This window comes from Podarcis gaigeae, assembly GCF_964106915.1.
Source record: "Podarcis gaigeae genome assembly, chromosome: 6".
Classification (NCBI taxonomy): Eukaryota; Metazoa; Chordata; class Lepidosauria; order Squamata; family Lacertidae; genus Podarcis; species Podarcis gaigeae.
Window position 1 is genome coordinate 59,859,747 of NC_139682.1, and position 26,550 is coordinate 59,886,296.

Sequence of the window (26,550 nt, forward strand, 5' to 3'; positions counted from 1 at the left end):
TTTCCTAATATACTACGTTTTTGCATGTTATATCAACTGATATGTATTTTTAAGGGCACTTTCTACACGTTTTCTACACATTTTTCAGTTGAAGAACTGGATTGCAAAATTCAGAAATGTGTACAATTCAAAAGATAGCTGTGTTTGGGTTCATGTATTGCCTTAGGAAGTGGAAATTAGCTAGGTTGACATTAAAATGTGAACCAACGTGAATTTCTCTCCCCTCCATAAGCCTTACCTTACACCAAACCCACTTCTCGGGCTTCTAGAAAACTTAGGAAGGATTGAGTAACTGGAGTATTCTTCGAGCTGGCTTATAGTTTGTGTCCAAAAAGCTATGAGTCCATTTCTTGGAACTTTACAGCATTTCCCAAAAGCCAGCTGACAAGCCTAACCATTACCTTCATGTAGCTGGAAAACCTGTGCTAAAAAGGATGCTAGCTATCTCAGGAGGACAATCCTTTTAGGAAAGGCATTTAACACTGGCAGGTGAGCCATAATATGTCTGACCTTGAGTCATTAATCAAACAGCAGGTAGGAGAAAACCATTTAAGATGCACTTGTTTTTGTCGTGCTGCTCATGGAATGCTGTTCTTACAGAGCAATCTCATATACTGATAATTTAAAATACAGAGCTGCCTGTCTTCCTCTTGGCCTCCAACTCAGAAGGATAGAACACTTTCCTAGTTTGTTTTACTCATTACAGAAGATTTAGTATCTTTCAGTCTTTATATTATTGTTTCCTAACAGGTACTGAGGCAACTAGAGGCCATGGGCTACCCAGTGATGCTCAAGGGAGACTGTGTGGAAAGGTGCTTTCTCTTTAAAAAATGGAAAGATTGCTACCTCCCAGAAATTAAGGGGGGAAAAGAAAATAAGCAGAGACACTAGATATGTAGGTCCAGTTATCTTGAATTCAGAACTGAAGCTGCTTTAAGCTCTGTCCTAACACTCCAGCAAAGAAGCTTTTCTATTTCATATGAAATGCTCTCTTCCCGTGTGGTGGTTTTTAAAGTCTAGAAGCTTATGGATTTGTGGAAATAAGCTAACCTAGATAACGAGCAATTATTGTGACTGAAGCCGAAAAGGGCACAGTTAGAAGGATGACTTTGAGAAAACCAGCTCACAGAATGGCTTCAGAGGTACTTAAAGCATTTTATAGGGTTTGTTGTGGTGGTGGGGTTTTTTTATATATATAAAAAGGAGCAGGGGAAGGGGAAGGAGAAAAGGAGGAAAGCTGAACACACCGTTTTCCATTTGAACGAACCCTTAAGTATTATTCGGGGAATAGAGTAAATAATTTAACACTATAAATCTTTCCACTTCCTACAGCCGCCTGAAGAAATCACAACACATAACCCAATGAACTCAGCCTCTTGCTCTGTTTATGTATTTCCAAATGAAATATTTGTGAATAGGGAAAGCAAATAATGCAGTGATAGTACCACGAGAGCAGGGTGACCAAGGAATGAGCGTGGGGCAAGTACTCTGCACAATCTGTGTATGATTGTTTGTTGTTGTTGTTGTTGTCGTTTTTAACAATTTGAACTTGGAATTACATTGGCATCTGCATGGATGGCAATCTTTGGTGTCCCAGTTATCAGAAATAATAGATTGTTGTTGCTTTTTTAAATAGTTTAAGTGTACCCTTGTAGCAGATCTGCAAAGTTTCTAATACCACGATCATTAGGAAATTTGAAATCTGCCATCCAAACAGGGTTTTAGCTCAAAATAATCTGAAGGATCAAGAACAGAGAAGTCTCTTGTTTATTCAAATGTTTATTCTTTTAACACCATTTTAGTAGTTCTTTGAAAGGAGTTTTTTAAAGGGAGGGGAAAGGCCCCATTTTATTAGGGTTCAGGTCAAAGCTGTTCAGCTTTTTTTAGGGAGGGGGAAAACCCCATTTTTGCATTATTTTGGGGTCAAAGAGAAACAGCAACTCACCGAAGGATCGCTGGGGGGCGGGCGGGACAGCCTCGGTTTGTAAACTCTGTCTTCCATTCTCCAACAATGGAGGGCAGGGCGAGGGGCCGGGGCCGCAAGGGGGCCAGCGATCAACCGCAATTGACCAAAACCTCACAGGGATCGACCAGTAGATTGTGATCGACCTGTTGGACATCCCTGCTCTACAGCATGGATGGGGAATCTGTGTTCCTCAAGATATTCCCGGGATTACAACTCCCATTATCCCTGACCATTAGTCCTGCTGGCTGATGCTGATGGCAGTTGGAGTATAACAAACTGAGGAGAGTCACAGGTTCCCCACCTCTGCTTTACAAGCTTAACGATCATTAAGACGGCATCACAGGCAAGCAGTTAATTAAGATTCTTGATAAATACCTCAGGTGCTTCATCATCCACAGGCATCACTGTGATGTTAAAGAGGAGACCAGTCATCACTCCTTCCTGCTGGTCAGTGACAGAGAATTCAAACTGTACAAACAATGGGTCAGGGCCCATCTCCATCAATGGGGGCATGTATGCCACTTTCATATGCGTTATGGCATGCTGGTTGTAGGAAATGGAAGTGATTGCATTGCGTGAGTCTCATAAATTTAATTCTCCACTTTGCAGCTACTGCAACCACCCAATTCATTTTGTCTTTTAATCATATATCACTCCCTTAGTGCATAAGCTGAGAGATGTCATGTTAAACAATGCAGCAGCATGTTAAACAATGCAGCAGTAAATTAGGTTACATAGCGTATCAAAACCAGATTGCCCTGGTGATTTTCAGTTGTTTTCCGGGGCTGATAGGATTTGGAGTCCAGCAACACCTCCAGATACTCCCCCCTTCTATTTAATTACACAGACCCACTGTGAGGTGAGTAGTCTTATCATGTTCTAGGTTTGGGAAGTAGAATTCTTTAATTTTCCCTGTGGTGGTGATGATCAATGATCTAAGCAAAGTTGGGACATGATGAGTTCAAAGTCCAACCTGAAACTTCTAGGCTAAACCTCTCTGAAGTTTGGACTTAGCTCATTGGTTTGGCCTTGGGCTCAGCCCTTTCATAGCTATCCTGTCCTGCTTCGTAAAAGGGGAGGGGGCTTCTGTAACCTACAGCTGCATCGTAGTTCCCAAGAAAGTCTGGATCCTCATTACAATTCTGAAGAATCATTGCACCCAGGATACTTCGCCAAGCACACTCTGTATAACTGTGGCTTTTGGGGTCTCTGAGAATGACAGATCGCAAGGGACTTGAAGCAAGACAACAGTTATTGTTAGGTCCACTTACCTGTGTGAAAGATGACAGGAAAGGAATGGAAGAATTTTTCACAAAATTTTTCATGCTGTCTGTGAAAATAAGCTTTCCTGCATCATACACCCTATAGAACAGGAGGGAAGGGGGAGAATTACAATTTTAAATATATATTTAAAAGAGTAGACATGTCTAAAATTGACATGGACTGCAACAGCATCTTAAAACACACTTATTGGCACATGAGCTTTTAGGCTAAGACAATTAACGCATCTGTATGAATTAGTCTCAACAGTTGGGGCAAGTATATTAAATACAATAGAGGAAAAGCAGTTTTTCAGAGCAAATTGAAATGAATTGCTAGAGATATAATATACGGGCCAGAAAGTGTTAAAATTCTACCATGTAACTAATAAAGTGGGCTTCACATCTCATGGAAGTTCATGTTGCAAGACTTCTTGGGCATTTGCACACTAGACTTTTTCTCTAGTATGGGAACCCCTATGACACCCATTTAAGAAGAAGAGGAGTTTGGATTTGATATCCCGCCTTTCACTCCCCTTCAGGAGTCTCAAAGCGGCTCACATTCTCCTTTCCCTTCCTCCCCCACAACAAACACTCTGTGAGGTGAGTGGGGCTGAGAGACTTCAAAGAGGTGTGACTGGCCCAAGGTCACTCAGCAGCTGCATGTGGAGGAGCGGAGACGCGAACCCGGTTCCCCAGATTACGAGACTACCGCTCCTAACCACTACACCACACTGGCTCTCAGAGCCACACTTACTTCTCAGAATCCAAATTTTGTTCCTCCTAAACCATTGCATTTTTTATCTTCCAGGTTCTCCTCTTTTTTTCTTTTTTTTAAAAGAAGAATATATATGTAGTGATTTTTGAAGCTTCTATCCTCAGTTTAGTTCAGCCAGCCTTTCCAGGTGTGTGATGTAGTCCCCCTGTCCCAGTTGGTTTGGAGGTGTAGCCTGGTGGAATACAGTTTCCCTTTCCTGGGGACTCTCTCCTATTACCTTACCTAAAAAGCTAGCCCTGCACTAAGTACAAAGGATAGCGAGTCTTGCTACAGCTTCAGGCCAAACTGAAGTGACATTGACAACACATTTTGCCAGTGTCACTTGCCTTGAACTAGCCTCCAGAGATTAAGAAGTGGGAAGTTCATAAATCTCTCCTAAAGAAAAGACATTTAGTATGCACCATGTCACGCAGAGAGACACTGCTTTCGATGGGAAAAGTTGATATTGCCCCCACCCCCAATTCACTTCTGAAATCAGTTCGGCTATTATTTAGGGGTGAGGCCTGGGGAGCGGGGGGTGGGAGAGAGAGAGAAGAAAGGAAGCAAAATTGACTATATTTGTCATTCTTCCTTTACAGAGCAGAGTACTCAAGAGTTCCCTCAACAGTGGCTGCAGGCAGGAGCTGTACCACAGAAGAATTATTTCCACTCCCTGGGAGTGGGTGAGCTTTTGCTACAAAATGGGTTAGTTAAGCGAAAGGAGAGGTGAAATTTACCCAGCGCAGGTATCCGTCCTGATGGAGACTGAGACTACTTGTTTTACAATTAGCATTCACCTGAGGATAGCAACACCTGTATAGTGTTAATGTACACACAAATGCCTTTTCGCTTAGATACATCCTTTGAGAGTTTCTTCCTTCGTTGATGCATAGAGACTTACATACCCAGGGGAAGCGGGAGAGAAACATGGCTTTGTAACTGTATACATAAGTTGGCTGTCTGGGGATTCAGCATCTGTAAAATGGAGGTGGTCCTTTGTGATGTGTACTATCTCTGTTTCTTTGACCACAAGGTGCCTTATTGTCCCAGGGACTTCTTCTGGCAAATGGTCTTTCACTGGCATGATGTGAATCATCACAATCTATAAGACAATCGCAAAACCCTGTTTATTGATCTGTTTCACTTGTATACCACCCATTCAATAATGGGATGTTTGCGTAGACAATGTAATGGAAAATATAATTTGCAATAAAAACCCGTAAAACAAACAAATGTCTCAAAGCAGAAAGCTCAGTCAGGAAAAAAAGCACAAAACATAATTAAAACAAAAGCAGCATGAAACCCAGCAAGGGGAGCTTAGTGCAAAAACCTGAAGCACTTAGATTGTAATTAAATGGCTTGGGAGAACATGGATATATGCCTTAAAAACAGCATTTACTGCTTGAGAACATCTTGCACCACCATATAAATCACATAATTCATACCCTTACATTATCTTGCTTGACAAAGGACAGTATATAAATTTCTTTTTAAAATAAAATAAATAGTATGCATATTGATACTTTATGCATAGTCATGTATGCACTATGAGAGCATCATCCATATTTTTAATTGGACCCAGGGTGGGGAGCTGACTTCTCATCTAAGTTAAGGAACAAGATGAGAATTAGAAGAAACATCCATGGAGATGTTCCCATGGAGCTCAGATCAAGTTATTTAGATCTTTCCTCTAGGATTCTCCTCTGCTGCTACTTGGTTTTTCACGAGAAATTGTAAAACAAATTACCTGAGGATCTGAGAGATTCGGTGGTTCCTGGCTGTCAGCTAAGTTAAACTCAAATGAGTCTTGAAAAATTTCCCCTCCAAAATGACGGTAGTAAATAAGCCCGTGGAAGAGATCTCTTTGGTAAAAGCTAAACACAGGGATACCTTGAGAATCCAACAAAGCACAAAAACCAATTTCAGAAAATACTGCATTTCATTTTTCTCCTTCACATTAAGGTTTCATATTGGAACCAGACCATTGGCTCTTGTATCCCTAATGCCATCTACACTGATTATCAGCAGCTCTTCTATGTTTGAGGCATGTTCTGTCCTTTTAAAATCATCTTTTGACTATAAACAGCTGGGTCTCCTCCTTCCATGCCTTCTAATCTCACCCTAGAAATATTGCATGACTGGTTCAACAACCAGCTATCTGGATTAATATATTAACAGCTATTGTTCCGATTAATAATGGCATCTTCATTTTAATAGACATAGTTACTCTACCTTTTTTCAGAATGAGGGTCACATTCCCAGTAACTTTCAAGGCAGAGCAATGGATGAGACTCTTACCTATATATATTAGGGTGTATTCCAGCCAATCAAAAGACAGGTTTCTACAGATTCCCACCCACATATTCTCATCCTCCATCCATATAAGGAAAAGGTCTTATTACAGTCCAAGTGCATTTTCAGCCAGACAAAAGCAATCAAGGAGAGCATAGAGCAAGACTAGTGAGGGGTGTGGTCTTGGGAGAGGATATGGCCTGGTCAGGGGCTCAAGGGCTGAAAAGAGAAACATTTGATCCCAGGTCTGAGGTTCCCAACCCCAGCACTACCTGGTCCATCTGGGAAGTGTTGCTTAATAAGTTCTCCAGCACTGGGTGGCTTGGATATTTTGTAGAGGATATAATCATCACCCGAATCAAAATCAGCAGCCATAAGCATATGGTTTTCAATAAGAGCTGTGCAGCCTTCTTCCAACTCAAAGACAAGATTGTTCACTAGGAATGGTGGGGTGTCGTCTTTTGGAAGAATGTTAATAGGAAATCTGTGTCTAGCACTGTGCTTTTCATCAAAAATTCTGAAGACTATGTCATCCTTGTTTGTATCACTGTCATCATGATGGTAACGGACAACTCCATCCCTGAGATCTTTCACTGCAAACCTGAAACCTTTGTTACCTACACAAGACGAAAGAAGAAAAACAGCAGTTCTTCTCGCTACTGGTTAACATGCATCTATTTAATACAGTGGAGCAGCATGGCTGTTTAGATATAGTTTCTTTCCCTAAAGACTAGTCAATTTAATAGATTGGATAAATATAATTTGATGCCTATGCACATATTCTCCAGTGAATGGGAGCCTGGTTCTATGCTGTCTTTATACAGCAAAACTGGATGGATTGGATAGCATATGGTTACCAGATTTTTTTCAATGAATCTGGGGACACATTCTTTTTATTATTTTTTTTAAGCTGAGTAGCAACAGGGAGTCAGTAGTGGGGATCGTGAGGCCAAAGACCCTGGGCCCAAGCACACATGCATGTTGCATAAAGGTGCAAAGCCCTTCTTTTGCACCCTGTGAAACATAAATGCACAGAGTTTTTTTAAAAAACTGGGCAACAGCCGCCCACCTGCAACTCCCGAGCCTCCCCTGATCAGTCAAAACAAAGGGGGAAGGGGACAGGATATCTGTACCACTAGACGTCCCCGGTTCCCCTTCAGCAGTGGCGGCAGCAGTGGCAGTCAGCAGCCCGGAGTCAACCTGGTAGCACAGTTGGCTCTGGATGGCTTCAGGAGCTGCTCGCTGCTGTGACACCGGCCATTTTTCCTCGCCGGAAGTTCCAGCAAGAAAAAATGGTGGGTGCCACGGCAGCAGGCAGTGAGCAACTCCTGAAGCCAGCCAGAGCCAACTGCGCTACCAGGCTGGCACCGGGCTGCTGAGGCTGCCGCATTTCCCAAGGACAGATTTTCAAATCTGGGGACATTCCGGGGATGGAGTTTGTCCGGGGACAGATTTGCAAATCCGGGGACAGGGACATCTGATAACCCTGGGATAACATGCTTGTAGCATGGATATATTAGCTGACATAATATTAATATCCATGTTGAAAAAGTAGTGGGATAATTTGATTTGACAACCCATTGAATCCAGGTCACATTTACTTACATGTAGGAGCCCTGACTTACTTGCACAAAGGTTACACAGAGGTTAGTTTGTATCTTGTCTTTATTGAGCATTTGTTCTGGTTTGTTTGCAGGATGTCTATACATCTTTGCATGAATCATTAACTCACTCCACACTTTTCAATGCGTTTCTCTGTCACTTTCCTAAACTCAAAAAGCCCGTTCCCTTTTTAAAGTGGGTTTTTTTGTGCTAGAATAACAAAGCACTTTAATTGCACAAACCTAAATTTCCCGGTATGTTCTTAAATGCCTTCTGCAAAATACTGACACCGTTGAGTGCCTTTACAAATGAAGGAAATAGATCAATAACTGAACATTATTACAGAAGAAAATATTGCAATCTGTCTTGCCACTTAGGCAAGTTAAAGCTCAACTCGGTTTCTAGCAGTATCTTCATAATGTTTTCCTCCACATCTAAAAAAAGGATGCACTTTCCACCACAATGAAACCATCTATTTTGCTTCAAGCAAAGGTCTGGTTGAAAAGTTCTAATTTTTATTTTGTACTCTAGTTACTGGGGGGGGTGGAGACACACATGGGAACTTTCAATTTTAAATTCCACAAATTCGAGACCAAGAAGCTACATACCTCTGATTGTGAGCCAGCCATGATATAAGCCTTCCACCACAAGCAGCTGAACAGCATCAAGGTTATCATTATCTACAATCTGAAGAGACTCCCAGGTAATTGGACGAGACTGTCCTTCCAACAAGTCAAGCCCTATATAAGCAGGTATTTCAAACACAATGAAGTCATGTGGCTCTGAATGAGCTCATAGAGCAATTCAGCATTAAAGGCACCATGAGCTTTGCTTTCAGCATAAGCAATTGCACTAGGTGGAAAAGTGATGCAATTGTGGGGGAAATTCAGAAAAGTTAACTGGTTTGATACTTAGGAGTACAGTTTAAAAAACATGGCGAGACAAAAGCAAGAGGCAGGATTCTATTCAGGGATGTTTAATTAGCAAGCAGGTCGTTGAGATATTGCAAATGGGTCACTGCCAATAGGTTTGTAGGTTCTCTTTTTTTTTACATGTCAGACATTCCCTGGAAAAGGTAAATCCAGCTTAAATTGGGAGGGAAATATGGGCTGGCATTTTGTGTCCGCACTGGAAAAACTTCCATGCATGAGTAACACCAATTCCACACTTAAGACCCATCTGGAAGTACTGATAGTAACATGGGTTTGTCATATTTGGATAAAAAGGTTGTTGCTGTAATCCTGTCACTGGCCCCATCACAATTCAAGCAGTATCATACCACTTTAAACAGTCATTGCTTCACCCAAATATTCCTGGGAACTCACATTTTTTTCCCTCCCGAGAGCTAAGATTCCCAGAGTTCCCTGGGTAGGGGAATTGATTGTTCACTGTCGGAACTGTAGCTGTTAGAAGGGAATAGGGGACGGCCAAACAACTCTCAGCAACCCGAATGAACTAAAGTTGTGGTATAGTTCAGATGGGGCCACTATACTGTAAATATAAAGCACATCTTTCATATGGATAATAAATATGTCCAGTTACCACTGTAGAATGCTTTTCTCTTTGAAATCAAATTTATTTGTACCATCCCATGTCTGCGTTATCACAGCACACGGAAGGTGAATCCGTGGCAAAACCACATCTGTGAAGAAAATCTGAAAGGGGATTTTCCTTACCTGTGTTCCATGCAACCCTAGGAGCATTTGTTACTGCACTTCGAATTGAAAAATGGACCATGATAGGGAAGCTGTTCATGAAGAGGCTATCAATTGCTTGAAACTCAACCTAGCGAGCGAGAGAGAAAAGATTAATTCAGTCCCTTTGTGACTGTTGAGCTGTAGGCATAGACTAGCTTGTGAGCACCAGGGGAGGGAAGCAGCCACATCCCATCTCTCACCTCATAGTTCTGTCTCTCAGAATGAGAGATATTAGATGGCTGAAAAGCAACTTTTGTATCATACAAATCCTGCCAAGTGAAAGATGTAATGGCCTTGGAGTGGTCATCCAGGTGGGTAACATATCCCTGAGGAGGAGGTTTAGTAATGTTGAATAGCAATCTTTCCCTCGGGGTTTCTTCATCTTCGGCATCCAAAGTCACTGTCGTGAGAGGAGTAAGAATGAACTCATCTATCTCCAAGATGAACATGGACATGAATGCAGCTTGAGGTTGTCTGTTTGGAATGGCCCCTTTTATCCTTACAGGAATCCACACATTTTCTGCCTATAAACAAGGAAACCAAATGTCTCTTCACAGTCAGTGCAGAAGAGGGGCATTAATATATTGCTTTTAAATATAGTTCAAGGAACTTTATTTGGGTTCAACTGGGTATTATTACAAAAAAAAGATAACTACTGAAAACAACTATTAGTTATCAGATTCAAAAGTCTGGTTTTCAGAGGAGGAGGAAATGATCAATAGGGTCTGTTTTAGAACATTTGGAGCAAGTGCTAAGACATATATTTTGTGGTATCTGGTAGTCATTTGTGTGGAATAATGTGCTCCAAGTAGGACTGGGGAGAAATTGAATTCAGCTTGGCATTAAAAGGCAAAAACACCCAATTCACAATATGCAAACTGAAAAAAACAGACATCCTTTGAAATTTGCACTTCTCAGTACAAATTTCATGACAGATACATGACTAATGCAATGAATCTGTGAACTATACTGAATTTTCAAATACTATTGTAATAGTAATATTACATCCCATTAAGGTGCAGCAGTGGGTGAGGTAGGGGGCAGAATGGGAAGCAGGGCCACTCCATCAGCTCTGCTGAGAGAGAGATGCTATATTTAGTTCCTCCTCCTCCTGGGTTCAATAAAGTGTCCATCTTGCCACACAATCAGCATGTACTGAATCTGAAACATAGCCAGGGAAATTAACATGCAAGTAATTTTTTCTTAGAGTTTTTTGGGAGGGAGGTTGGGAGTATGGAACAACAACAGAAAGTTGTGTGGAAAATATGATTCACTGCATTATCCTCACCTGTAGCTGAAATCTGCTCTTTTTGTCTCTGATTTCTACTTGTATGGATATATAATCCTTATCAGGTGATGGGGGACTGAGGTGTTGGTACCTAAGTCTCATCTCCAGAAAGTCTTCACAGCTCATCTTTAGAAGGTGTATTTCTTTCAATCCTGAATGGCAGGCACCATTGCTGGGACAAGGTGGTTTGGATTGTCCAGCTAAGGCGGAAACACAACTTTAGAACAAACTATTTCTGACCTTCTAAATGATCTTTCTTTTATTTAATAACACAAGCAACCTTTAAGGGATTTACATATTCTGAATATTGAATGAAGACTTTGGATGACCTTGTAATTTAAACTACACAATCTTCTAATTTAAGCTACACAATCTTTGAAACAGGGGGTTGTGCACACTAAAGACACAGATCTGCATGCCAGAGAACCATGGCCAATCCAGTGGCAATTCTGATGCCCTGAAGTGCCACAAGACTTAACTTCTAGCTCAGTAGTGATGCCCTACAGTATTTGCATATTCAGCAGAACCTCTTATCTAAATGACTGGGTTAACAGGAGATCTCTAGATAAAATAAAACACTATCTATTTAATACACCCTTGCTTTAATCTGGATCAAAACTGGAAACACATTTCAGAATTCATGGGTATATATTCCCACCAGGACAGTGGGAATGCATTCTTCTTCATTCTCCTTCCAGTTGAAAGAGAACCCAATTAATATCGTCTCCCAGCATCTTACTGTCCCCTTTTAACTAGACAGTTGGTCTAAAGGATTGAATCGTGCATGCTGGACAATGGTGAGGGATCAGGGATCCCCCTAGATCTGCTGAATATAACACAGGCCGTGTAATGCCAGTTCAGTGACTACAAGCTCACATATGCCAACAGGGTGACTCTAGAACCCCATCCTACCACCCTGTCCCCTCAGATGCTTGAAATAAGCCTTTCATCTAAGCCAACGCTAAACTGTTTCAAGATGAAATACATTTTTGAGTGTGAGAAAGAGGGAGGCAATTCTGGGGAAAGAGTTTGCAGCTGGGGAGGGGAAAGTTAAATAAGATTAAAAATCACCTTTCTTTTGTTTGGTGTATGTTGATACATCTTCACTTTTCTGTATTTTAGAGTCCTCAACAACTACTTGCCCAACAGCAGGAAACAGTAATTCAGACGACATGATCCTCACTGTGCAGGCTTTACCTAAACTGTTGTACTTGAAAGTCAAGATGTTTCTGTCAATTGGCTGAGAAATCCCAAAGAATTCTGGAACTTCTAGAGACGTTTGTCCAAACTGAACAAGACTCAGTTTGGGGCTTCTTATCACTATATGAAGAGTAAACATCTCTACAGCAGTCTCCAGTTCTGTAAACCTGTAAAAGGGAGACGGCAAATACTTCCTGGTGAGCAGTGATAATCTTTGCATGAAATTTAGAAGACTGTAAGTACAAAACATTCCCTCCTAACATTTTAGGGGCACCATATACAAAGTTTTAAGGGTTGCTTGATTCTAGGAATCAGCTTTTTAACTGTTTTTATTGTTCTGCACAGAGAATATAGACTTTGATTTTTTCCAACAGAATACCAGTTAATGAATTACAAACATAATGAGGGAGAAAGAGCTCTGCTGGATCAGACCAGAGGCATAACATCCTCTGATATTAGAGATAGCACATAGCCAACATAGCTAGTAGCCATTGATAGTAGGGGCGTGCACTGGCCACAAGCTGTAGTCCGGATCCCAGTTCAGCACTTTGGAAACAAGTCTGATTTGATCTTGAAGTGCTTTGGACAGGCATCCCCAAACTCGGCCCTCCAGCTCTTTTGGGACTACAACTCCCATCATCCCTAGCTAACAGGACCCAGTGGTCATCCCTGGGCCGAGTTTCAGTGTGCCTGGCTTTGGAGGTTGCCTTATTTAGTTTGGGTCAAAATTCCAATCTGGAAAAGCAAAGCTCCATTACTGTTATGGGGAATAACCCCCCCCCCCCCGCCCTTTGACAGAATTATTTATAGGCTCAGCAGCCACTCCTGAAATGGCAGAAGAAAATACTATGGATGGATAAATGACATAGAACTGCAGACAAAAATTTACAACAACAAAAATAGTCAAAGGTTCATTCCTTTGTAATAGTGGTGTGTTTTTTGTTTTTGTTTGTTTGACAGAATGCAGCTTTGGGGGTTACAATCTAAAGCAGAAAACTGGTACAAGAGATTGCCCTTAACCCTTTGCTTTAATGCAATTATTCCACGAGAATGACCCCCTGAAGCTGCTTTTTGCCCTGGGGGGGGGGGGCTATCTATAGCAAGCCAATATGCACCCCCTTGTTTAAGAGCCTGGAATGCTAACAAATATATGTATCCTCCTAAAATAATTATATATGCAGAACTGCATTCAAGGAAAACGAGGCAAAACCTGTATACTCTCAACATCACACGGTCTTCATTTAGCAGTGGACAACCATTGTGGATGTATTTCACTTCATTGGGTAAGAAATGGCAATCAAATACCTAACAGGAGAAACAGAAACAAATAATGAGCAAAATGGACTTGTTTCACAAAAATTCAATGCTCAGGCCTAGTGAATGAAGCTTGTAAAAGCCCGATTCAAAAGTGAGGCAAGCTGTACAGGACCACAAATGAAAAGCCAAGGCAGAGAGTTATTCACTTACCCTCCAGCAGCCCTTAAACCCCTTACTCTTAGTGCCCCTAGGCTCCAGCTTCTCAATTCCTCAAACCCTACAAAACCCTATTACTCTTGAATAATAGGTTTCCCAAGTGCAACTGGGGTTCCCCCCCCCTCTGAGGTCATAAAAAAGATGCTGAGCAGAAGAGGGGAAGGGAGGGTATAGAGTTACCTTCTGCTGTTCCTGGAGCACCACTTCTGCTGTCCAAGATGGAAAACTTGTGTTGAAAGGAATAGGCGGGTTGTGAGAGAAGGAGATTGGGTGAACATGTAGGTTATTTGCAAATGTTGAATTGGCTTGTGAACTGGAGATGGGTTATTTATGATGTTGGGGGGGGGGGGAGTTCTGCTTGTTTCTGAGCCAACCCAAGGAGAACAGGGTGAGACCACTCATGTGCAAGCTGTTTTTCCATGCCCACACATTTGCATTCACAATTTGCTCATATTCAGGAGGTAATTTTATGGTGTGTAAATGTTGGGCAAGGACGTGACTTGATTCAAACTGAGATTCATGACATGACCTGATTCAAACTGAGACAATGGAGCCATAAACATGAGAACGGCTAAGCTAACATGGCTGTTCCATTCAAACTGACTTGCATTTCATATCTAATTAGAAATTAAGCCAATAAGAAACTGGACTAATGATACTTACCTGAGGTGTAAGTTTCCCAACTCTTTGTGTCACAGGCTCATTTAAAACCACCTCCACCTTGCAAGAATCTCTCTCGTTAGAAATATTGAACTGTAGTTCATTTTCAGTTATGTACGCAGCACGTCCTCTTTCAACGTGGATTTCTTTATTCACCAGGACCAGCTTGGCTCCTCTTAAAGGTTCAAGATTCTCAAGGACAATAAAAATAGTCAATGCTACAAAAGCATTCCTAATTTCCATCTTCTCGGTGTTGCTCCTTCCTTTAAGTCATTCAAAGCAACAATTGCTACAATAGTATTTTGGGACTACTGTTCTCTTTTGCTCAAGAAATAGAACTTCCGCTATCCCTTTGATTAAATGTGCTTTGGCTCATTTTATCTTCAAGAAATAAAACGAAGTTACTTAGTAGTAATGCTTTTCTCTAAGGCAGTTCAGGAGCTAGGATTTCTACAATGGAGTGATTCACATGTGCCAATTGACAGTGTTCAGTGGACAGCAAACGCTCCCCTGTTATTCAAAGAAATCAGAGTTACTCTACTTGAACAAGAAGAGGTAACACAAATGCAGAACAGTAGCTTAGAAGACACGCGACAAGAAAGTTTACTATGAGTGGGGTCCAATTTCCATGCAACGTTTCGCTGCTTCCACTCTGCCAACAGCATTCCTTTTCTAAGACTTCTGTCCGTGTTGTTGTTCCCTATCGACTTGGAGAATGAGAATTTTATTTCTCATAGACCTTGGACAGAGGAGGCACAGAAGAAAGCTTCAAGTCTCTGGGGCACAGCAGCTCTACCCACCTACCGCTGCTGGATTGTGGGTGGAGATTGTGCCCTAAAACTCACAGAATGCAGCAGACACACAATGTCATTTGCAGTGGGGTGAACAGCAAGGTAATCTTATGAAGGATGTTAAAATAATAATAATTAAACGAATACTCAGTTACAATGAGGATGCAATCACACTCAAGAAGGCAGAGAAAGTTGGTTTCCATTATACAGTGGTACCTCAGGTTACAGAAGCTTCAGGTTACAGACTCTGCTAACCCAGAAATAGTACCTCAGGTTAAGAACTTTGCTTCAGGATGAGAACAGAAATCGCATGGCAGCGGTGCAGCGGCAGCAGCGGGAGGCCCCATTAGCTAAAGCATTACTTCAGATTAAGAACAGTTTCAGGTTAAGAACGGACCTGCGGAACGAATTAAGTTCTTAACCTGAGGTACCACTGTACTTGCAATGTTTTCCCTCACTCCACCTAGTGGGAAATGTCATTGCCTCTTTTCATGAAAGAACATACTGAGGGAAATATGTTTGGAAGGCAGATGCAGCATGCATATTCCTAGGCCACTGTAAAAGGCCCTCCAACAAAGAAGGCACAAGCAAAAACAAAGACAAATAGCAGAGGAAACTCTTCCCCTTTCAAAGTGGCCAATCTGCATAGGAAAGCTTTATCAGAATACAATGGAAGATGGAATAACTCATATAAACCAGACTAAACTAACTACTTTCAGATCCCATTAAAATTAATGGGACTTAAGTCATGATCAACTTGAAATCAATGGGACCAAGGTGAACCGAATTAATTTAGAGCTAGCCCAGTTTCTGCAATTCAAAACATGTTTAAAGCTATTTGACAACATGAACTCCATTATGTCCTTCAGCTTTATTATTGCATCTGTTTTAACACTTGCTTATTGGTAAAAAACAAACAGCTAAATGCCTTTCAAATATTATTCCACATTCAGCAAGGCTGGCAACAATCCCAATCTGCTGGTGTCCATTGCTTGGGAGTCAGCTAGAACCACAGTTTGTCTCTGACACAGTTCCTCGCTATATTCCACCCAGGATATAGCTTGTGCTTATCTGGTCCTAACAAAGGGTGAGAAAAATGAGAGGCCGAACTAAACTGACCCATCAATTGACTATTTTTATTTGATTGTGCTTAAATACTGTCAACTATTTCTGGAAGCCCAGGATGTGCCTGTATAGGTAGTGACTTTATTTCTTCCTCTTTCCATTATCACGCCATTTGATAACAAGAGCAGGAATGAAGACAATCCCAGCAGGCCCTTCTCCTTCTGAGGTGTTTTCATTGTAGTGTGCTCCTCAAGCCATTCTTCCCCGACTATCATAAATAAATGACAAGACACATTGGTGTAATATTTTAAAATACTTCCTCCTTTTACCATTTATGAGACAATATAAGAGATTATTTTGTCCAACATTTATTTTACTGCCACAATAAATAATATGCAGACAGGTTGTTACAATACAAGATTTAATGGTAAAAGAGAGTATTAAATTGTAACTACTTTATAGTATAATTAATTTGTAGAATCCTCCCATTTCCTCCCACTCAGAGAACTAATTTACATGCTACCAAGACCCCAAAAAATGAAAACCATTTAATTGCTCTCCTATTCTTTATGGACTAGGAGTGTTGAGAAAATTAATTCTGTGTAGGAGCTGACCATGCTAGGTGTGATCCAATAGACATGTCCAGTGCTCTTTTTCTGGGGAAATGCAGAGGTATGCATACCCCTAAACATTTTGTGAATCTTTGTACTTTTGTCCATTTACTGTATTTATTTTTCCCAATTTGAAGTATAAAAGGGTGACTTTCTTGAGTCAAAATGAGAATACCCCTAAATGTTTTTTTAAGAAAAAAAGCACTGCACATGTCTATATTATGATCCAAGAATGGCCTGTCAGATGTATATCAGCGGAGTTCACTCCAAATTATGGAGCAAATTGAAATCCTCCCCAATCCCAATCTTTTCTTAAAAGAAATAAGTGTGGGGAGTTCCTACTATCTTGCACTTATCCCTTGTCAATTATTTCCCCCATTGTTCGGCTTTCAGGGAGAGTTTGAGAATACATTTTGAGAAAACAATTTTGGAGTATATATGTATCTGTTTCCTTCAGGCCTTTAGGCTATCCCCCTAGTTTTCAGAAGATAAGTCTCTGAGTTTGGCATGAATGCATCTTGACTCCAAAACACAATTATGCACATACAAATGCATAAACTCCAAGTATCACAATTTTTTAAAGTGACCAAATATAAAACACATAAGTTCATATAAAGGCAAAGAACACACAGGTTGTCATCTATGACAATCATAGATTGCCTAAGTCAGCGGTGAGGAGCCAAATTAGGCCCAAGAGGGCTTGGAGATTTGCCTGCCCAGGCCATTTCTGGCAAACCAAGTCTACCTTTTCCCAAGCCTGATGTCAGGAATGGGTAGGTCCCTGCTGTGTTTGAGTTGATGTAAAACTGTAGTCGTTCCAACATCCCCACATACAGCCAACTGTTCAGATCTCCACACACCCAAAGGGAGTTTCCACATGTGTTCAGCAGAACATATGCAGAAACCTCCCCACATTTGGAAACTCTGATAAGGGAAAGTTCTCAATTGCAGGGATGCTTCTGAACTGAACATATTTTTAAACCCACTGCAGATCTTAATGCTGAACACGGGAAGGTGTGAAAAGCAGTCCACCAGACAAGGGAAGGTTGTGGGTAATAGTTGCATGTGTATTCCCACCACCTCTTTAAGCCTTTGTGCCTTCAGGAAATCAACTGAGTGTGGCTGGTGATTGTACACATTCCATTAAGTGCTAAAAACAGGAAGCATACCACTGCTTCTGTAAAGTTCAAAAAACAGAGTCAGTGAGTCTCCTCCATTAAGACATTACATGTATCTTCATATGGGGGAACAAGATGGCAACTTTCCATTTTTGAATGTTACAGATGAAGCACCAAAACAGGAAGTACAACACACTGCTGATTCCTGTTACAGTACAAAAGGGGTCAGAGAAGCCTTGCTCGTTTATGAGGTGCACTGCGGCTCCCTGCTGATATGGACATCTCTAATTGCTGTACATTGTTGCTGCTGTAAAACAACATAACATCTTATCCACCTTTATCATACAGTTATTTTACTTCATTACCGCATCTAGGAAACTGGTTATGCTTTCTAATGTTCACTTTTCATCTTCCAACTTAAAACAACAACAACTCAAACCGTAGCACAGGTCTTTCACAAATCTGGATTTTAAAAAATCCTCTTATGCAAAATATCTGTTTCCTCGAGACACCGAGGCTGCTAGTAACCCACCTTTTGTTGTTAGCTGCAGGGCTCACTCTTTTTTTGCCACGGGAAAACAGAGTAGTATGAACATAATCAGTCCTTTCATTGTACACAGTTCTCAGTTCCAGTAGCAGTTAGACAATTTGCTGACAGACTTTACACACACACACACCAGTTATTCTCAATTGCAAGGGGCAATACAGGAGTTCTAAAGCTTCCCTCTCCTACAGAGCAAGGCTGAAAATGCACCTGCATCTTTTAAGTTTAAAATTAATAAGCCAAGTTATGGGATCCCCAATGCTAATTAGCAGAGTCCCGTTAGAGTCCCCTTTCCCCTCATGCTAATTAGTTTAGGGGGGTGGGTAGAATTCCCACACAAGAATGGATAAAAAGACAAAAGTATCCACAGGACTCCTTTGATAAGCAACTCACTGGAGGGGAGGGGGAGAGAGACAGAGCAGAACAGCCCATCTGTGATTTTAAACACCTGATTGCCTGAAGCATGCAGGTGTGTAAAAAAAAAAAAAAGTCTATTTAAATGGTGGGAGTCTGCAGGAGAAGAAGAAAAAAATGCCACTGCAATTCACATGAAAATCCAGATTCCTAGCTAGTTGCATGAATAATTTATTAACAGCCATCTAGAAAGGGAGAGTGACACCTTTGTTGTCTGCTGAACCAGCAACAAGAAGATCACTTGCCACGACAAAGAAGTCTTCAAAACAGAAAAGCTGCAGTTTCGATAGCAGCAAACACATCCTTCTTTAGTCTGCCAAGGCACAATCTTTTAATTTGGGGGGGGGGGGGACAGTACGTTGCTAGAGGATATTCCTGTGGCAGAGAGAGGAGACATCTCAACATATTTTGAATTTAATAAAATAATGCTCTTCTGTCTTTTGTAAACACCAGATACAGTATATATTTTAAAAATACACAATCATGCTATTTGTACTGAAAAGCATATTTTCTAACGGGCATTTTAAGTCAAAGTGCCTACTTAATTCTGAGCGTGAAATTGCAGCACCTTTTCTGTCTGCTCTTGTCTAATATAACAGTTTTTCTTTCTTCCTTTTTTAAATGCCTGTCCTCTAGTCACCCAATAATGTTTCTGAAAGGGAATGGAAAGCTAGCAAGCCTGCCAAGAAAAGGAAAAATCAAAGCCATACCTGCAAGCTGCAATACAGCTTTAGGAATCCCCCTCAAACTTTTTCTTTTCAAGTGCTTTGAAAGTGGAACTTTTTTTCAAAATGGTGGTAATGTTCCTCAAAGTCACTTTCAAATCCTTCAAGTCAAGCTAACCCAGAGCAAGGGAAAGAAATAAGAGGCATTAAATGTAATTGTCCCAGAGCAATCTCCTCAGAGGGGGAAGGAAAAAAACAAAACCTTAAAATGCAGGAAATCTGTCTAAGTCAAGCTGGCCCACTACTCACAGATGTTACTGATTCAAGTGAGATAGCAATTCCAAGCTCCAAAACAGATTCCAAGTGAGAAAATAGGAAAAGTCATTGGTTGCTATTAGATACGCATTCTGAAGGAGGGAAAAGAGAGAGAGACAGACAGACTCAGGGAGAATGGGCAGTGAGGAATTTGTGGCCTGGATTAGAGGCTCCATAATAATTAAGGAATCGTGACAAATAGGGATTCAGCTGACCTCTTTTGCAGAAAAGATACAAGAAGTGAAGGCTGAAATCCAAAACCTGCCTACTAGTCATGAAGCCACCTTAACCTCGGGGGGGGGGGGACAGCTTCTGGGTAAATATGCTTAAGAGCCACGCAGCACAAATTCTAACTTCAGTCCTAGTATTTGTTAGAAGTATTTCAGAATGTTTTTGAGGGCTTAATGGGGCTTGAGCCATTAAGAAAACAAAGCCAACATGAAGGGAAACAGTGTGATATTATTAAATTGCCTTCATGTTCTCTTTCCCCTGCCTCCATTGTAATTTTGTAGCAGATCTTAAACTTACCAGGATAGTTTATTGAGACCCAATTTAAGGAATCTTTATGTATCCAAAGTCCACTCCCTGTTTGAGAATACTAATGGTATTTTTATTTTTACCCTTTTGGCAGCAAGTTTAGCTGTATTAGAAGCCAATTCTGAAGTTCCTTTTGGAAGCAGAATGTCAAGCCATGAGAGGAGCGCCTACTTCTGAAAGCACTGCTGGGTCCACTGAAGTCACTCTGGATCTGAGCCTAATTCTGCAAGGTTGCTTCCATGTGGGAGCTTGATGTGGAATCAGTGCTGCTCTCACACACAGGTTTTTCACAGCATCAACTCGACAAGGATGTTTTCAGAATTCCATCCTGTACTTTTAAAAGCATTTAATCACCTCACTCTGGAAAATCCATTCAAAAACACCTAACCATCACTACAAGTCATAAGTGCTTGTTTGCTTGCGTGCTGACATTTTGGTAGGAGGTTTCTATCGCTGCACTCCTGCCTCTCTTTGTTCCCTGCCTAGCACAACTTAGCCATTTTGCTTCTGGTGGCTCAAACAATTGAGCAGGCTGATTGCCCCATCACAGCTGTAAGAATTCATTCAGGTTCCACATTTCCTCAAGGGCTGAACGTTGTAATTGATCCCCCACTGTTGCAAGGAGAACTAGTCCCTATCAGTCCAAATAGCACCAGGCTATTATAGATGAGAGGGAGGGAGGGAGGGAGGGAGATCTGCAACAAAATGTGAGGAGCTCTGGTTCATGTCTCCAACCAACCACCCAAAGCCTTTCTTAGAATATTCCATTCTACTGTCCCCCACGTTTTATGTTCTCCCCTCCACCATGGTCAGTTGACATTCTGTACACTCTTGAGTATGATTGCTCTTCCTTGGGATGTTTGGAGAGATGACTTTCCCCCTTCTGGTGGTGGTGGTGGTGGTGGTGGTGGTTGTTTTCTCTCCCTAAAAACTTTTCCTGCTTTATCAAACTTGAGATTTCCCCAAGCCTGTTGATCCCTCCCTCTTGTTTGTAGATGTAGCCATTTTGGTCACATAGGATTTCACATTTGGAGAAAAACGTTCACTAGGAACAGACTGGATATGTGTTTAATAATTAGTTCAGAAAGAGTGCAGAAAGTTACACAGCAGTGCAATAAAGAGCTCAGAACAAGTTATACAAAGCATCCAATAATATTCTTGTCTGCTGACTTATGAAGTACCTGTTCACACATAGCGGCTTTGCACACTCAACCAGTATTTTCACAACAAAAAAATTCCTTCCAGTAGCACCTTAAAGACCAACTAAGTTAGTTCTTGGTATGAGCTTTCATGTGCATGCACACTTCTTCAGATACACTGAGTATTTTTACAGGCAGTAGTACAATGCAGTGTCTCTCTAAACACACATGTAGATTTTCGTTAGGATTGTTTATTTTTAGAACTTTATACCTGTTTTTTAAAATGCACCCAGCTTGGATGAGGTGCAATTCTGCTAATTTCTTGGTCCATTTAAAAAACAAACCAGTTTGTCAAAAAGAGCTACTGGTACCTCTAGGTCATAGACATAGAGGGACCAATGGGATGAGTCCTTATCAGAAACCCTAGAAGCAAAGTGGTGGAATTTAGTAACTTTATAAAACAGAACAATCCATGTGACTGAATGATGCTCCAAAAACGTGTACAATAATTACCAACCAATGTGTAATTAGGTGGCATGATACACATTAAAACACCAATGAGCTAATCATGATACTTTCATAAAGAGAGTTAATATTAAAGGATGAAGTGAACAGTCTTCAAAGAAGAGTGTACCAGAAGCTACTCTCCAGAAGGCAACAGCTAATTTATACACTTCTCTGACTGTTGTGTACTGAACTGGAGTGTCAGCATGTCATGACTCATCATAAAAAACTTCAGTAAGGCTGACACTCCCCCTACCACAGACAATTCCCATGGCAGATAAAGAATTAACTTTGCCTGAGGGAGCACGCAAGGCAGCTGAGGTGGGGGACCAGCTGTATCACGGAGAAGGATCCAAGCTAAACTACCTAGTTTCAGGCTAACTACCTGAAGAAGTGCAGCGGCAACTTAGTAACTGAGCTTAACATGCATTTTTAAAACCATTAAACATGGAAATAAACAACAAAGCACTCTTAGTCAAATTTTTTAAAACTCCATGCTTCAAATGTTCCATGTAGTAGATGAGTAAGACATTTTGCCCTAGCCTTCCAGTTCTGAATTTTAGCCTATACATATTTAAATATGAATTTATGCATTTGAAATTATCAGGGCATGCTTAAAAAATAAAACACTTTCACAAGCCTGGGCAATTTCTAATGTGTACGGGCAGGTGGCAGCTTTTCTATCAATGCACCCACATTGCATAGAAATGTCACTTGCAGAATATCTTTTGTCGTTCTGCTATTAAAAACGCAAGTGCTCTCCCAGAAAAAGAATTGCATGCAAGATATAAAGGAGCCGGGGGGGGGGGGTTGTACCACTTGCTTTAAGGGCCTGAGCCAGCTGATCTTCACTGACCTGCTTGTCCCAAGTTTACCATTTGAACTAGGAGCGGTGGGCATCTCAAAGGCAGATTTGAGGCAGTGGGTGCCACAAGAAAAACCTCCATCAGGGAGTACCTTAACATGCTATGCAGTCTTTAGAACAGCAGTGAAAGCAGGAGAATCTTTCATCATCATACCAAATTTTCAGCAGCAAGAAAGCAAATCCTAAAACAGACAGAATGCACATCACAGTTAAAGTGAAACTTTTTTGAAGTCAAAGTTAAGCATGCTCTTAACCTTTCCACTGAAAAGGGGACATAAAGTACTCAACTTTGAATGAATCATGCACATAATCCATAGGTCATCCTCCCCCGCCACTTTTATTCTAAATTATGAAGCAGAGCGCATATATAATTTCTACATAACTAAATTTTAGTTTAGAGCAACTGAGGAATAAATATACACTTGGGGAAAATATAAACGCTATCCTGAGAGAAAAAAGTCATTTCCTTAAAATCTCTCTTAGAACAAAGAGCACTCTGCCATTATTTTTTCAGGTGGCTTCCTGTCATTGCTCTCAAACAAAGACCGCCAGTCACCTTTGGTCCCTTGAACTCCAAGGCAGTGGCATTCTTGTGATAGCTGAATCGCTACTTTCATCTGTTGATGCAGTGGAGTGGATCCATGTCTGGAGGATTAAAAACAGCCTCTCTCCGAAAGAACTACACAAAGGAGGGACTCTGCTTTCTGAGTAAGCAACAGCTGCCAAAATAATTGGTGTGAATCCTATTAGTTAAGAACAATTCAGGAGTCAGACTGAGGCAAGCCAAGCTGGACGACCCACAGCCACTATCATATACACGCAAGACCATTACAAAACATGTATTTCTTTTTGAATTGGTGGGAGCTTAGGGTGCATTGTGAAATGTGCTTTGCTGAGTGATCTCTCCATACCTCTCGGCTTTAGCTCCAAACAGTCCTCAAATGTATCATGTTTGTCTCCCACTATACTGCTTATGCAAAAGTGGGGAACCTGTGGCCTTCAAGACTTATTGGACTCCAACTCCTATCAGCTCCAGCCAGCATGACCTAAACAGACCATGATAGGGGGTTACATGAACATTGTGGGAGCCTTGTAGCCATCAACAAGACCAGTGGCACCGACCTGGGCCCCAGACTGTGGGTGCCCAATGGCGTGCACACACGACGTATGACGTCACTCACGCCATCATGTGCATGCATGTTCTGCCTCCCACCCACTAACTTGTCTCCAGTGGCTCTCCAGTAGCAGCAACTGGGCCAGGGCCTCCCCCTCCCCGGTGGGGCCTCTGTTGGGCCCCACTGCAGCTGTGGACACACTTGGGCACCCACAGTGGAAATTTTGTGGGTGGCAAAGAACCCAGGCCCCCTCAGAGTTGGCACCTATGAACACAACACCTGAGGCACTTGGCCCCCAAAACAGGACAGAAACCCAAGTAGAAAGCATGCAAGCAATCTAGTTTGTCCAGAGATGCCTAGAGTTGGGCTGCCAAAATATGCTCAAACACTTTTCCTAAGTATGGTACAATGGATGCAGGCTGAATGTTCTTTAATTCTACAATCCTATACATGATTACTGGGGGGGGGGGTCGTACTCAATGGGGCTTATTTCTGAGTATACATGAACAGGATTTCAATATAAATCAGTAGGATCAACTGCGAGGAGCTCATGTACTGAAGATATGAAGGGTTTGCAGAAAAGTTATATTGATCAACTTATCTTGTCCATACATACCTATTTATCATAATGCTCAGCTAATTTCACAATGGTGACACTGCCATCTCACGGGTTGTTAAATATTTTATGATTAATAGCCTCTTAGAACAACCAAATACTTGCTTGTATTCCTCAAAAATTCTCTCCTGTCTGCAGATTCTGTTGGCTGGTCTAAAGTTTACTGCTGAGCTTCAGGTTTCACATACCATATACTACTGTGGGGAGATGGCATGTTCTCCATGGCTGCCTCATTTTTAATGCAACAAGAAAGGCGGGTGTTGCTCTTACTAATATTATAGCTGAAGGTTGATCACATTTGAAGCCTGACCGAAAAAAGGGTGGGGGGGAAACGTCCTGTGGCTCGCTTCGTGATTTATGACTATCCCTTCTGAACAATAACTATTTATGCATTCATTTATTGTGTCGCTCGGTGTCACATTTTTGGCAAAGTCACCCAGTGCTGTGTAGTGTGCCCCATTACTCCTTCCATCAGAAGATGTTTAGCAGAACTGCCATTTAATAATGATTCTGCCTTTTAATTTGCTTGAATGAGACTACCGCTTGTACCGCTTTACTCAGCTTTTCTTTTGATTAATGGGAATGCATTTCTGTACATGGCGAGAAAGCCGTAAGCGTTAGGGATTGTGCGAATTCCAATATCAAGTTTCAAAGGTAAGAACCCAAAGGGCTTAAAGAATGTATTGTTTGGAGGCTGATCCTTAATGAATTGAAGGAATACACACACACACACACACACACACACACCCTGGAAAATAATTTTGTAAAAGTTTCTTTAAGCGGTGCAAACGGAACTTCTTGGAAAGGAAAAGACAGATCAATACTTCCTGGGCTGGGTTAAATTCCAACAGTTGTGCTAGCAGAAGCCAGCACAACAAGCCCTGCTAGTGCAACAGGGCCTTCCCTTTTCTCCTCCCCCCATGCCCCCCCCAAGTCAGCTTGGGGTGAGGGTTGGGGGGGAAACAGAACAACACAGCGGGGAGGGGAGATTATTCTGTCTGGCAGAAATGCTTGCACTGACAGAAGGATCATAACAGTGCAATGCTGAATTTTTCTCATAAATCATAGCAATAACCATGGAATAAGGACAATATTCAAGTAGGTAGGCATTGTTTAATAAAACTAGTGTTTCCAAAGCAGGTCAAATTGCATAGATGTAATACATTTTGTGCAACCATGAAGAGAAGGGTAGACATTTAATCCACTAGGGGTGGTTTTTTTTATTAAAGTAAATCAAACAAATCAGAACAATAAAAATAACAGAAGTACAAATATGCAAAAAAGCAAAAAGAAAATGCACTCTTTGATATTAGAACTTGTTTAGAGGTAGAAACATAGAATTGTAGAAGCTGGAAGTGACCCTAGTCCAGCCCCCTGCCATGCAGGAATAATGCAGCTAGAGACTCTATTAAATAGCCAGGAGAGGAGTAGAAAGCTAGCTTCCAGTATTAAAATATTGAATTGAATTCAATACCACAATGATTCAGGCAGCAGCACTGTTGGTGTTAGCAAAGTGCGGATGTCAAAGCAGAATGGAAGACATGATGAACAATAAATGTTGGCTCTCCTACTTGATTAAAAACATTAAATAAATAAATTCCCAGATACTTATGGTTCTAGGATATGACTTGTTGCTCTGATACTGGTTAGTATCACTTAGCACAGCTCAGCTATGGAACTCCCTCCCACTGGAGACAGCGATGGCCACCAACTTTGGAAGGGGATTGGACAAATTCATGGAGGATAAGGCTATCCATGGTCCTACCTTTGCACTGCCTCCATGATCAGAGGTCACGATGCTCCTGAATATCAGCTGCTGTAAAGTGCAGGAGAGGTTGACAAGTGCTCTTGTGCTTGGCTCCCGCTTGTGGGTGTCTCACTGGCATGTGGTTGGTCCCCATGAGAACAGGATGCTGGTTTGGGAGGGTCATTGGCCTGATCCAGACTCTCTTTATGTTGGTTATCTGTGATAACTGTATGCTGATTTCATGGCTTTTATCAGCTAGACTGGCTCTTCTTTTGGAAAGAAAGGATAAAAATATGAAATGAAATAAATA

General features: G+C 41.4%; 1 protein-coding gene across 3 annotated transcripts in view; it reads right to left on the bottom strand.

The window, feature by feature from the left end:
- Nucleotides 1-23,404, bottom strand: part of LOC310846366 (FRAS1-related extracellular matrix protein 1-like) — a 115,605-nt gene extending 92,201 nt beyond the window's left edge. For 2 of the 3 annotated variants that reach the window (XM_083742733.1, XM_083742734.1), the window contains exons 1-13: nucleotides 19,448-19,739; nucleotides 14,198-14,704; nucleotides 13,272-13,366; nucleotides 11,933-12,228; nucleotides 10,862-11,061; nucleotides 9,774-10,097; nucleotides 9,553-9,661; nucleotides 8,485-8,616; nucleotides 6,547-6,891; nucleotides 5,730-5,872; nucleotides 4,888-5,084; nucleotides 3,238-3,328; nucleotides 2,342-2,509 (exon numbers count right to left, since the gene is read on the bottom strand). In XM_083742733.1, the coding sequence (XP_083598859.1) occupies nucleotides 2,342-2,509; nucleotides 3,238-3,328; nucleotides 4,888-5,084; nucleotides 5,730-5,872; nucleotides 6,547-6,891; nucleotides 8,485-8,616; nucleotides 9,553-9,661; nucleotides 9,774-10,097; nucleotides 10,862-11,061; nucleotides 11,933-12,228; nucleotides 13,272-13,366; nucleotides 14,198-14,437 (2,340 nt within the window). In that variant the 5' untranslated portion in view covers nucleotides 14,438-14,704; nucleotides 19,448-19,739. Of the gene's footprint in view, nucleotides 1-2,341; nucleotides 2,510-3,237; nucleotides 3,329-4,887; nucleotides 5,085-5,729; nucleotides 5,873-6,546; nucleotides 6,892-8,484; nucleotides 8,617-9,552; nucleotides 9,662-9,773; nucleotides 10,098-10,861; nucleotides 11,062-11,932; nucleotides 12,229-13,271; nucleotides 13,367-14,197; nucleotides 14,705-19,447; nucleotides 19,740-22,753; nucleotides 22,945-23,318 lie in introns of those variants that run through there. The other variant, XM_083742732.1, reaches the window with a different exon arrangement.
- Between the last annotated feature and the right edge of the window lie 3,146 nt (nucleotides 23,405-26,550).